This window comes from Mobula hypostoma, chromosome X2, assembly GCF_963921235.1.
Source record: "Mobula hypostoma chromosome X2, sMobHyp1.1, whole genome shotgun sequence".
NCBI classification, from domain to species: Eukaryota; Metazoa; Chordata; class Chondrichthyes; order Myliobatiformes; family Myliobatidae; genus Mobula; species Mobula hypostoma.
In genome coordinates this window covers 47,623,666-47,637,477 of record NC_086129.1, presented here as the reverse complement: position 1 = coordinate 47,637,477, position 13,812 = coordinate 47,623,666, and the positions used below count along the sequence as shown (strand labels likewise).

Sequence of the window (13,812 nt, the reverse complement as noted above, 5' to 3'; positions counted from 1 at the left end):
CAAAATTTGGTCAGTATGGTAGCTTTCTGAAGGAGATGTATGAAGGTGGAATGATTTAAACAGAAAACTTCCAAACTTTAAGGCCTTGTCAACGGACTACTTTGTCAGCAGTGGAGCGACTGAAGAGAGAAAAGTGCCAGATGCCAGAATTAGATACCTGCATTGTTCTTGGTTATATGTAGATTACAGATATGGGAAAGGAAAGGCCATAGAAATCCCAAAGATAATAGTCACTCTCATTGAGAAAAATGGCCACTTAGCATTTCACAAATTATGTTTTCTACAGGTTAAGTGGTATGCAGATGACTAACTGCAGGTTCACATGTAATCCTATAGTTGTACCATTATCTGAGGAGAATGGTCTGCAAAAGAGATTATATAACTGTTTGCACATATTTATTACTACTCTATGTACAACTTTTAAAACTCAGTAATGTAGTAATGGACTTGAAAATATATTTTACCTTAGAATTTTACTTGTGTTTAGTGTGGTTGCCAAGAATTTTACTAAATTTGCCATTTCATCAGATACACAGTGCCTATAAAAATTATTCCCCTCCCCCCCGGGAAGTTTTCATATTTTATTTTTTTTTACAACGTTGAATCAGAGTGGATTTAATTTGGCTTTTCTGACACTGATCAGCAGAAACAGTCTTGCGTGTCAAAGTGAAAACAAATTTCTACAAATTGATCTAAATTTATTCCAATTATTAAACCCAAAATAATTGATTGCATAATTACTCACCCCCTCAAAGTCAGTATTTTAGAAGATGCACCTTTGACAGTAATTACAGCTTTGAATCTGTGGGGATAGGTCTCTATCAGTTTTGCACTTCAGGGCACTGCAATTTTCCCTCATCTTCTTTAACAAAAAGCTCTATCAGATTGCATAGGGATCGTGAGTGACCAGCCCATTTCAAGTCCAGTCACAAATTCTCAGTTGGGTTGAGATCTGGACTCTGACTTGGCCACTCCAGGATATTAACTTTGTTGTTTTTAAGCCATTCCTGTGTAGCTTTGGCTTTATGATTGAGGTCATTATCTTGCCGGAAAACAAATCTTCTCTGAAGTCGCAGTTCTCTTGCAGACTGCATCAGGTTCTCCTCTATTTTCCCCTGTATTTTGCTATATTTCTTTTACCCTCCACCTGCACAAGTCTTCCAGAGCCTGCTGCAATGAAGCATCCCCACAAGCATGATGCAAGGACCACCATGCTTCATGGTAGGGATAGTGTGTTTTTGATGATGTGCGGTGCTTGGCTTATGCCAAATATTGCGTTTATTCTGATGGCCAAAAAGCTCAATTTAGGTTTCATCAGATCATAGAACCTTCTTCCAGCTGACTTCAGAGTCTCTCACTTGCCTTCTGGCAAACACTAGCTGAGTTTTCATGAGAGTTTTTTTTCAACAGTTGTATGCGCAGTCTCCCCCATCTCAGCCACTGAAGCTTGTAACTCCTCCAGAGTTGTCGTGGGTCTCTTGGTGGTCTCCCTCGCTAGACCCCTTCTTGCACAGTCACTCAGTTTTGAGGACAGCCTGTTCTAGGCAGATTTATGGCTGTGCCATATTCTTTCCATTTCTTGATGATTGACTTAACTGTACTCCAAGGGATATTCAGTGACTTGGAAATTTTTTTGTATCCATCTCCTGACCTGTGTTTTTCAATTACATTTTTGTGGAGTTGCTTGGAGTGTTCTTTTGTCTTTCTGGTGTAGTTTTTGCCAGGATACTGACTCACCAGCAGTTGGACCTTTCCAGATGCAGGTGTGTTTTTTTTTTACTATAGTTAACTGAAACAGCTTGACTGCACACAGGTGATCTCCATTTAACTAATTATGTGACTTCTAAAACCAGTGATGATTTGGTGTGTCATATTAAAGGGGGTGAATAATTATGCAATCAATTATTTTGTGTTTTATATTTGTAATTAATTTAGATCTTTGTAGAGATCTATTTTCACTTTGATATGATGGTCTTTTTCTGTTGATCAGTGTCAAAAAAAGCCAAATTAAATCCACTGTGATTCAATGTTCATTTTTCATTTTAAATCTTTTTATTAATTATTATTGAAAATCAACAGCAGAGAAAAATACATCAAAATAATCAAGATAACATATCCATATGTAGAGTAAAAGTTAAACTATCAACCAGGCTGAACAGTATACCAATAATAATCAAAAAAGAAAGTATTAATGCTTTTTTTTATGGAAAAAAGGAAAGAAAGAAAAAAAGAACCCATACTAACTAAAGCAGAGAAAACCCCTGATAACTAAAAAAAGGGGGGAAAAAACCCATTTGGAGCACAAACCCGGAGCTATGCGCCATACAAGCTTCCATAAAAAAAAGACATCAAACCGCCAACCAAATTCATATACCCAAGCATCAGAAAAGGACCATCTTTATTAACTCAAGTCAAATGATAATAACGGGCAAAAGAACCCCACCTTTTCTCAAAGTCAAACTTAGGATCAAAAGTTCGACTTCTAAATTTTTCCAAACTAAGACATAACATCACCTGAGAGAACCATTGTATCAAAGTGGGAGCAGAGACATCTTTCCATTTTAATAAAATAGCCCTTCTGGCCAATAATGTGACAAATGCAATTACATATTGGTCAGATATAGAAATAGCATGAATATGTTGAGGAGTTATACCAAACAAAACTGTCAATTTATTAGGTTGTAAATTGATTCTTAAAGCTTTAGAGATTGTAGAAAAAATAGATTTCCAAAATTGTTTCAATACAGAACACGACCAAAACATATGTGTCAATGTAGCTATCTCAGTTTTGCATCTATCACACTGACTATTTACATTAGGAAATATTTTAGACAATCTCTCCTTCGTCAAATAATAACGCTGTACAATTTTAAATTGAATTAGAGAATGACTGGCACAAATTGAAGAAGAGTTAACCAGCTTCAAAATTCGCAACCAATCAATCCTCTGTTATCAAGGTCATATTAAGCTCTTTTTCCCAATCTTGCTTAATCTTAAGTAAAGGATAATTGTCCTGTTGTAATAGTAAATTATAAATTTTCCCAATAAAACCTTTCACTAAAGGGTTCATTTTTAAAATAACATTTAACAGGTCAGAATCTTGTATATGTGGAAAATTACTTAAACATTCTTGTAAAAAATGTCTGACCTGAAGATATTGCAAAAAATGTGAATATGAAAGAGAGTATTTAGTTACTAATTTCTCAAAGGACATTAATCGACCTTCTCGAAACAAGTCCATAAAGGAAAAAATTCCTTTATTCCTCCAAAGAGAAAAGGTAAGATCATTAAGTGAAGGTTTAAATAAATAGTTTCGATAAGTTAAACCAAAAAGGTTAAATTTTTTAAGATTAAAAAACTTACGAAACTGATACCAAATTCGTAATGATTGATTAATCTTAGGATTTATGTTTAGAATAGAAATTTTGGCTAATTGTACAGGTAAAGGAGCTCCTAATAACGAAGTTAAATGAAATTGTTTCACAGTTTTCAATTCCAAATCAACCCAAGATGGTCGTTCCTTTTTATTGGTCCAATATAACCAAGAACACGCATAACGTATATTAACCGCCCAATAATACATTCTTAAATTAGGCAAAGTGAGACCTCCATCCTTTTTTAATTTTTGTAAATGACATTTTCCAATTCTTGGTCTTTTATTATTCCAAACAAAAGATGAAATAATAGAGTCAACTTGATCAAAAAACTTCTTAGTTAGAAAAATAGGAATGTTTTGAAATACATATAAAAATTTTGGTAAAATCATCATTTTAACTGCATGAATTCGACCTACTAACAAAAGTGTAAGTGGGATCCATCTAGAAAAAAATTGCTTCATAAAATGCACTAAGGGAACTAAATTCAAGAAACAGACAAAAATAGAATTAGATAGAATTTCCAAACTAATTAAAGATCTAGATAATACTTATGCAGTTTCTCCTAATGTTGATTTATTTAAACAAAGGGTTGAACTTCAATCACAATATAATTTACTATTAACTTATCCTATTGAAAGAAATTTGCTTAAATTAAAAAGTCAATTTTATACGTTTGCAGATAAAAGTAACAGGCTATTAGCATCTCAACTTAAAGCAGTTAGAGTTAAAAGACAAATTTTAAAAATTTGTAAGAGAGATGGTAGTTTAGCTTGTAATTATGAAGATATTAATAAAATTTTTCAAGACTATTACAGTGAACTCTATAAATATCAGTTTCTAGCTGACCCTTCTAATATGTATGCCTTTTTACAAAAGATTGACTTTCCTAGACTATCAGTTGAAGATCAACAAATTCTTGATGCTCCTCTTACCGAAAGAGAAATTCAGAAAGCTATTCTCTCAATGCAATCGGGTAAAGCTCCTGGATTGGATGGTTTTACTGTAGGATTTTATAAAAAATTTGAACATTTGCTTACTCCTTATATGTTGGAAATGCTTAAAGATTCTTTTCTGTTAGGAGAGTTACCTTCCACATTTTATGAAGCTTCTATTTCTTTAATCCTTAAGAAAGATAAAGATCCTACTGATTGTGCTTCATATAGACCTATTTCATTATTAAATGTGGATGCCAAAATTCTTTCAAAAATAATGGCTAATCGGATGGAGAATATATTAGCTAAAATTATTTCTCAGGATCAAACGGGTTTTATAAAAGGCCGTTATTCTTTTTCTAATACTCAGAGATTGTTAAATATTATATACTCATCCCTCTCTAAGACTCCCCAATGTGTTGTTTCTCTAGATGCTGAAAAGGCATTTGATAGAGTTGAATGGAAATATCTATTTAAAGTTTTAGAGAAATTTAGCTTTGGTACTAATTTTAATAAATGGATCAGATTAATATATAAAAGCCCTATTGCCACTGTTATCACTAATTATTGTAGATCCCCCTTTTTCCAACTTTTTCGGGGTACGAGACAAGGATGTCCGTTAAGTCCTCCGTTATTTAAGTTGATGTTGGAACCCTTGGCTATTGCACTTCGTGAAGCTAAAAATATTCAAGGAATTTCTATAAATGGGACTATTCATAAGATCTCCCTTTATGCGGATGATCTTTTGGTTTATATTTCGAGTCCCGAAGAATCTATTCCTAGCTTATCGAAATTATTAAATGAATTTGGGTTGTTCTCAGGATATAAATTAAACCTGCATAAAAGTGAGTTATTTCCTTTAAATGATTCCGCTTCTATATATGATAACATTCCTCTAAAAGTTACGGATTCTTTTAAATATTTAGGTATTACCATTACTAAAAATTGTGGAGACCTTTATAGAACTAATTTGATTCAATGTTATAAAACATGAAAACTTGCAAGGAGGATGAATACTTTTTATAGGCACTGTAATGCAACAGATTAACAGAACTACAATCTGAAAGCACACACTTAAATGTATTTTACAATTGGTATTTACATAAACCACATGATTGCTGTTACATTGGAGTTCTCAGTAAAGGGGATCATTGATAAAATATGGAAGCTGTTAATAGCAACAAATTCCCATCTACAGTGCAATTCAGTGGCTTTGCAGGAATTGGTAGTTTTACTTACTGATTCAACAGAAACAGCAGGGATATCAAGATTCTTATCTTTTAAACCTTGATCCTGAAGCTAACTTCCTGGTTCATTTGTGAGAAAATCTTGAAATTGTAATTCAGATGACGAGTTGGGTTTTTTTTAATATATGGTTAGGTTTTGTAATCTTATAATCAGTCCTGTGATCATGTTTCATTATTTGTGTTAATTTCAAGATATTTAATTATCGAGTTGTTTTGTTTAATTACCCTTTAAATAATGCTGAAGTTTAATCTTATTAATTTAAGAGCAATAAATCTAAAACAAATATGCTGGAAGTAATGCTCATTGGCGTTGAGTGTGCAAGCAGCTGTTATATTTGACAATTCCTGTGTTTTATAAACTTAGTAGCAACAAATTAAATTATTGTTCAGCGTCATTAAATTAATTTAAATGGTCATAATGATCACTGAAGAACCCACAAATGTGCAGTGTTTATTGTTCAAAATCATCATTTTTCATAAGTAACACTAACTCAATATTATTGTATTATTAAAATATTTTCTCATGAATATTATGGAGTACGGTTGAGTTTTAATAATCTACCATATAATTCTGTGCAATCAAGTGAGAGTCTTGACTTCCTGATAGTTTCAAAAGTAGTTGTCACATCAGGGCAGCTCGTAATAATATGTTCAGACCACCAGGTTTTATCGCAGCCTGACTAGCCAAGAAGTCTCTTGTGAACATCCAAGAGAGTGATACAATTTTTTAGACCATCGATATTACCTTTAATTTTAGAGCACGTAAGCTAGAATTTGCACTCTTTTTAGCTTTACAGCAGTTGATGCAAAGATTGAATTAGGAAATACTTGCTTCTTGAGGTGGTACCATGACTAACATCAAATGCTAAGGTGGTTCAGCTACAGCTGGAATGAAATTTTTACAGAAAGTGAAAGTATGATCACTAAATACATAAAACAAATCCAATAAGACTTTTTTTAAGGTAGAAAGTAATTCTTAGTGCGTAATGGATAAATTGACTTATCATTCTCTTCTAGTGATGCTGGGAAGTAGAAATACCTATTGTTGTATCTGTAAGAGGTGTGGACTGGTGAATTGATCCATTATGATAAAATTGTTTTCTCTTTATGTAGCACTTTCTTTGTAACAAGTAACCGCTTGGAAAGTGTCCATAGAACTGTTTACTTTATGGGGTAGATGGGAATGAAATTAGTGTTCTGCAGAAATGGATAAAAGCAAAACCAGATACCTTACAGTCCTATTGCTCCAGTGTGTTCTTCATTGTTTATGTAACTTACATTTCAAATGAGTAATTTATCTTAGAAGAAATATGAGTGGTAAACATATTTTACCAGACTTCTACTTAACCATTTGCAGAATCTTTCTGCAACACAACATATTGACCATTCGTGAATTTGTTAATGCAAGTTTGTGCAGAGCAAAGTAAATAAATTGGGAATAAATTATGGGAATTGCATGTGAAGGGGTTTGGAAAGAGCTGCATAAAGATCTGAGAAGACTTGTGGTCTTTAAACAGTTATAAAATGGAACAATGCTTGATGCAAATTTGAGGTTCAGGTGGCAAATGGAGTTTAATTTGTTGCACTTTCACAAACCTATTAATTTTCAAAATTGTGTCTGTTTTGCAGCGTTTGCTATAAAGACCCCAACACTCTACACCTTCCAACTGAAAGGTTCTCTCCAGTTCGTCGTTTCTCAGATGGTGCTGCTAGCATACAGGCATTCAAAGCTCATCTAGAGAAAATGGAGAAAAGCACAAACACAAACAGTAGCATAAAGCAGCTGCAGCAGGTGAGCAATTAGACAGCACTGATTAGAAAAAGTCAAGCCGCCCAGGGTGGAGATCTGAGGCTCGGAAGTAGTTTAATTGATCTCATTAGCCATTCCCAGACATAGAATCACAGAGAATGGTGCTGACCTTTTGCCCATTTACACTATTTAATTTGCCTTCATTAGGTCCAAATTGTTATCTGCCCCTTAACTTTATCAATTGTAAAAATAAAAATAAATAAAAATCTGATTCTACCACACCTCGAGCAGGGCATTCCTGATATCAACCATTCTCAACATTTTAAAAAAACACTCCCCTTCACCCCCTCCATCCTTATATACCCTTTACAACTCCCTCCTCTCAATCTAAACCTATGATATCCCTACCATGGAGAAAATGATGTTGATTATTTATAATATTTATGGTTTTCATAATATTATATGCTTGTATCAGGTCACCCCAAGCCTCCTTAGCTCGAAGGGAAACAAATCTAGTCTATTCAATTCCTCCCCCTAACTAAAATCTTCCAATTGGGTAAATCTGGAGACAGAAGAGATTGAAAACAATCAATACCTCTGGCTGCTTGGTTTTTGTTTCTGATGATTTTCCTCTGCGTTCTGTCCAGTACAGCCCATGTTATAGTGTATTGACCAGAACCGCACACAATATTCCTAGTGTAGTTTAACCAGTGTTTTGTAAAAATTAAATTGTGTCCTAAACATTGTATTCTAAACCTTGATTTATGAAGGCAAATGTGCCATATGCCTTATTCACTGGCCTATCTACCAGTGTTTCTCTTTTAGGGAACTATGGACTTGAACCTCAAGGTCCTTCAGTTCTTGAACATTTCTTGGTGCCCTGCATTTATTGTCCATAATTGTCCAACTCATTTGTCTTCCTAAATTGCATCATCTCACACTTGATGGGATTAAATCCCATCTGCCAACAAGTTTTCTACCTGATTTATATCTCACCTTAGATAACAATAGACAATAGGTGCAGGAGTAGGCTATTCGGCCCTTCGAACCAGCACCACCATTCACTATGATCATGGCTGATCATCCACAATCGGTATCCAGTTCCTGCCTTATCCCCATTACCTTTGATTCCGCTATTTTTAAGGGCTCTATCCATCTCTTTCTTGAAAGCATCCAGAGACTTGGCCTCCACAGCCTTCTGGGGCAGAGCATTCCAAATATCCACCACTCTCTGGGTGAAAAAGTTTTTCCTCAACTCTGTTCTAAATGGCCTACCCCTTATTCTTAAATTGTGGCCTCTGGTTCTGGACTCACCCATCAGCGAGAACATGCTTCCCGCCTCCAGCGTGTCCAATCCCTTAATTATCTTATATGTTTCAATAAGATCTCCTCTCAGCCTTCTAAATTCCAGAGTATACGAGCCCAGTCGCTCCAATCTTTCGACATATGACAGTCCCGCCATCCTGGGAATTAACCTTGTGAACCTACGCTGCACTCCCTCAATAGCAAGAATGTCTTTCCTCAAATTTGGAGACCAAAACTGCACACAGTACTCCAGGTGTGGTCTCACCAGGGCCCTGTACAGCTGCAGAAGGACCTCTTTGCTCTTATACTCAATTCCCCTTGTTATGAAGGCCAGCATGCCATTAGCTTTTTTCACTGCCTGCTGTACTTGCATGCTTGCTTTCAGTGACTGATGCACAAGAACACCTAGATCTCATTGTGTTTCCCCTTTTCCTAACTTGACTCCATTTAGATAATAATCTGCCTTCCCGTTCTTACCACCAAAGTGGACAACCCCACAGTTATCCACATTAAACTGCATCTGCCGTGCATCTGCCCACTCACCCAGCCTGTCCAAGTCACCCTGCATTCTCATATCATCCTCCTCACATTTCACACTGCCTCCCAGCTTTGTGTCATTGGCAAATTTGCTAATGTTACTTTTAATTCCCTCATCTAAATCATCACTATATATTGTAAACAGCTGCGGTCCCAGCACTGAACCCTGCGGTACCCCACTGGTCACCGCCTGCCATTCCGAAAGGAACCCGTTAATCGCTACTCTTTGTTTTCTGTCAGCCAGCCAAATTTTCAATCCATGTCAGTACTCTGCCCCCAATACCATGTGCCCTAATTTTGCCCACTAATCTCCTATGTGGGACTTTATCAAAGGCTTTCTGAAAGTCCAGGTACACTACATCCACTGGCTCTCCCTTGTCCATTTTCATAGTTACATCCTCAAAAAATTCAGAAGATTAGTCAAGCATGATTTCCCCTTCATAAATCCATGCTGACTCAGACCAATCCTGTTACTACTATCCAGATGTGTCGTAATTTCATCTTTTATAATTGACCCCAGCATCTTTCTCACCACCAACGTTAGGCTAACTGGTCTATAATTCCCTGTTTTCTCTCTTCCTCCCTTCTTGAAGAGAGGGACAACATTAGCCACCCTCCAATCCACAGGAACTGATCCTGAATCTATAGAACATTGGAAAATGATTACCAATGCATCCACGATTTCTAAAGCCACCTCCTTAAGTACCCTGGGATGCAGACCATCAGGTCCCGGGGACTTAACAGCCTTCAGACCCAACGGTCTATCCAACACCATTTCCTGCCTAATATAAATTTCCTTCAATTCATCCATTACCCTAGGTCCTTTGGCCACTATTATATCTGGGAGATTGTTTGTGTGTTCCCTGGTGAAGACAGATCGAAAGTACCTGTTCAACTCGTCTGCCATTTCCTCGTTCCCCATAATAAATTCACCCGTTTCTGTATTTAAGGGCCCAATTTTGGTCTTAACTATTTTTTTCCTTTTCACATACCTAAAGAAGCTTTTACTATCCTCCTTTATATTCTTGGCTAGTTTACCTTCGTACCTCAGTTTTTCTCCGCGTATTGCCTTTTTAGTTACCTTCTGTTGCTCTTTAAAGGTTTCCCAATCCTCCGGCTTCCCACTCGTCTTTGCTATGTTATACTTCTTCTCTTTTATTTTTATGCTGTCCATTACTTCCCTTGTCAACCACGGCCTTCCCTTACTCCCCTTAGGGTCTTTCTTCCTCTTTGGAACGAACTGATCCTGCACCTTCCGCATTATTCCCAGGAACACTTGCCATTGCTGTTCCACTGTCATCCCTGCTAGGGAATTGTTCCACTTCAAGTGGCCCTGTCCACTTGAAGACATGTCTCTGTTATTCCCACAACATCATACTTACCAATTTCCAACTGAGCCTCAAGCTCGTCCACTTTATTTCTTATACTCCGTGCATTCATATACAATACTTTTAATTCATTACTCCCCTCACCTCCCATATCAATTCCTATTTCACTTGGCCATACTGTACGATCCCCTCTTGAGCTTTCTGCTCTGTTGATTCTGCTGTCTTTCTTAACTTTTCTTATTCTCACTTTCCCTTTATCTCCATCCTCATATTTCCAGTTCGTCCCCTCCTGCCCACAACTTAGTTTAAACACACCCGTGTTGCAGAGGCAAACCTGCCTGCCAGAATACTGGTGCCCCGCTTATTAAGCTGCAACCCGTCCCTTTTGTTCAATTCATCCTTACCCCGAAACATACCCCAGTGGTCCAAGAATGTAAATCCTTGCTTCCTGCACCAGTTCCTCAGCCACACATTCAGATCCATTATCTCCCTGTTCTTGACCACTCCAGCACGGGGAACTAGAAGCAAACCGGAGGTAACCACCCTGGAAGTCCTGCTTTTCAGCCTTCTTCCAAGTTCTCTGAAGCCACGCTGTAGAATGTCTTTCCTCTTCTTCCCCACGTCATTTGTGCCGACATGCACCACCACTTCCGGATGTTCACCTTCACTCTTGAGGATTCCCTGCAATCGGTCCGTGACATCCTGGATCCCGACACCAGGGAGGCAACACACCATCCTTAAATCTTGCCTGTTGCCACAGAAACCCTTTTCTGTACCTCTCACTATGGAGTCCCCTACTACCACGGCTCTGCCTGACGTCTGTCTCCTCAGCTTTGCTTCAGCGCCAATTGTTGACTCGCAGACCTGACCGCCTCTCAGGCTGGCATCATCTTCTGTCCCGACAGCTTCCAAGAGGGTGAACCTGTTTATGAGAAGCACATGCCCCGGGGTCTCCTGTACTTCAAGCATCCTTTCCTTGCTCATCGTCGCCCCACTTCTCTCTTCCGGTATCCTCGGTGTAACGACCTCACTGTAGGTTCTGTCCAGAAAACTCTCGTTTTCCCGGATGAACCTAAGGTCATCCAGTTGCTTCTCCAGTGCTGCAACACGGTCCTTCAGAAGCTGAAACTGGACATATTTTCCATAGGTGTAGGAGCCAGAGGCACTATCAGTGTCCCTGACCTCCCACATCATGCACGCAGCACACTGAATCAGTCTAGCAGTCATCTCTTCACCACTTCTCACCCTCTCCAAGTGTGGCGTAGTCTCCTCTCTCAGCCCCCTCACCGAAGACTCTTGAGAGGTCCTCACTTTAAGTGAAGCTTGTCCTCAGCCTCTGCTCGCCGAAGTCTCTTGAGCCAAAGCCTTCCTACTCTGTCTCCCTCTACTCCGTCCCCTGCTACAACGTCACCCGCTCGGTCAAACTGCTCTCTTCCAAATACTCCCGCTGACTGATGGACTGACTTGCACGCGCTTGCGCCATTCTGTCCCGATCAACTGCCGAGTAAAATGGCCAACTTCCACAAACTGCTCTCTTTTAAATACTCCCTTCTTATTCCCTTACTCACAGTAACACCAATTTCTTTGTCATCTGAAATCTAAATACCCCGAAAGCTCATTCTGCACCATCATGCCCGTAAATGCCCGGAGGTAGGACATACTCAGAGATGCTGAGCAGATACTGGTATTGAATATTGACTACCTAAATTAGATGGCCTCCCTACTATTGTATCCACCCTGCTATCCAGGCTAAAGAGTTGATTACTCCTGAAGATAAACTTGTTTGGAAAAAAACAGTGCCATTAAGGAGAAGAATTTCATTTTTCAGTAATATCTCAACTAATTTCGCAGCTAAAGAAAATACTCAAAGTCGGATTCCTCTGAATGGGATACCTGTGATGGGAAGGTATCTTTGCTTGGATATGTGGAAGTTTTTTACCAATTAGCTTGATTATGTAACCTACTGAAATTGAAGCTTTGTTTGAATTTCCTATGGGTATGATGGGTATCAAGTGCAGGCCCTAATCAATTGCTTCTTGACAATTGTTCACTTATGTGATAAAATGAAAATGGAAAAGAAGCTGTTTTAACCAGCAGTCTTGGATAATTTTACTCTCAATTCATGATCTGGGGGTTGCTGGCAATGACAGTATTGATTGTCCATTATTTATTTTCCTTTAAGAAATTGATGAAGAACTGTGATCAACTACATTTGATCATTTACAAATAGCAAAACCTAAACTACAAATAGGGAAAAGTACTTGTGAATACTGAGGGTTGTTCATTCAGTTTACCTTTGATTATTAAGGAAAATATTGTCACATTACACCAGAAGTAAGCACTTACTATAAACACTTTATGATACACATGTTAGATGATTATTATATTTGTCAGAAATGAAAATCAGAGCATTCATTTATCTTACATATAAATAAAGCAATTTTATATTTTGATTGATAGAATTATTTTTGATTATTCTTGCTTGGATTGGTCACTACAAATTTCGGAGCTCAAATTTCAAATCTTGTCACCAAGTGACCACCTCTAAGCTCTTTTCATTTTTAGGAATGTGAACATTTGCAAAAGATATATGGAAATGCAATGGATGAAAAAATATTTGAGAAGACGCAACAACAGCACATTCTTTATCAACAAGAACAGCAACAACAGATTCGACACCAACAGATTCAGGTAGGTAATGATTTAAAATGGCATGCCCTATGTTCTATGAATGCTATTGAACTGACTGATTTTCATAGAGTCATAGGATGCTTCAGCACTGAAACAGGCCCTTTGGCCCATCTAGTCCATGCCAAACGACTATTCTGCCTAGTCCTATCTATTTGCACCTGAACCATTCGTGTATTCATCCAAGCTTGTCTTAAATATTAAATTGAACCTGCATCCACCACTTCATTTGGTATTCTTACCACCTTCTGTGTGAAGTTCTCATGTTCTCCTTAAACATTTCGCCTTTCACCCTTACCATGATTTCTAGTTCTAGACTCGTTCAACCTCAGTGGAAGAAGCTTGCTTGTATTTACCCAATCCATACCCTTCATAATTTTGTACACCTCTATCAAATCGCCCCTCATTCTCCTACACTCCAGCGAATAAAGTCCTAACCTGTTCAACCTTTCCTTATAACTCAGGTCCTCATTTCCTGACAACATCCTTGTAAGTTCTCTCTGTACTCTTTCAATCTTATTTACATCTTTTGCCTTTTCAGTTGAAAAGAGAGGACTTCAGAGAGAAGGATATATGGAAACATTTAACATTTTAGTTTGTTGAATGGTACCAATAATTTGTGAGATTAAGAAGACGAAAGATTCAGTT

The 13,812-nt window shown here is 37.6% G+C and overlaps 1 protein-coding gene across 9 annotated transcripts in view; it reads left to right on the top strand.

Annotated features, from left to right (window-relative positions):
• Positions 1 to 13,812, top strand: part of sik3 (SIK family kinase 3) — a 482,160-nt gene that overhangs the window by 384,222 nt on the left and 84,126 nt on the right. For all 9 annotated transcript variants that reach the window (XR_010016690.1, XR_010016689.1, XR_010016691.1 and 6 more), the window contains 2 exons: positions 7,186 to 7,348; positions 13,042 to 13,167. Coding sequence is in view for 5 of the 9 variants with exons in the window: in XM_063038656.1 (XP_062894726.1) it covers positions 7,186 to 7,348; positions 13,042 to 13,167 (289 nt within the window). In the remaining 4 variants the exon portion in view is untranslated. The remainder of the gene's footprint in view (positions 1 to 7,185; positions 7,349 to 13,041; positions 13,168 to 13,812) is intronic.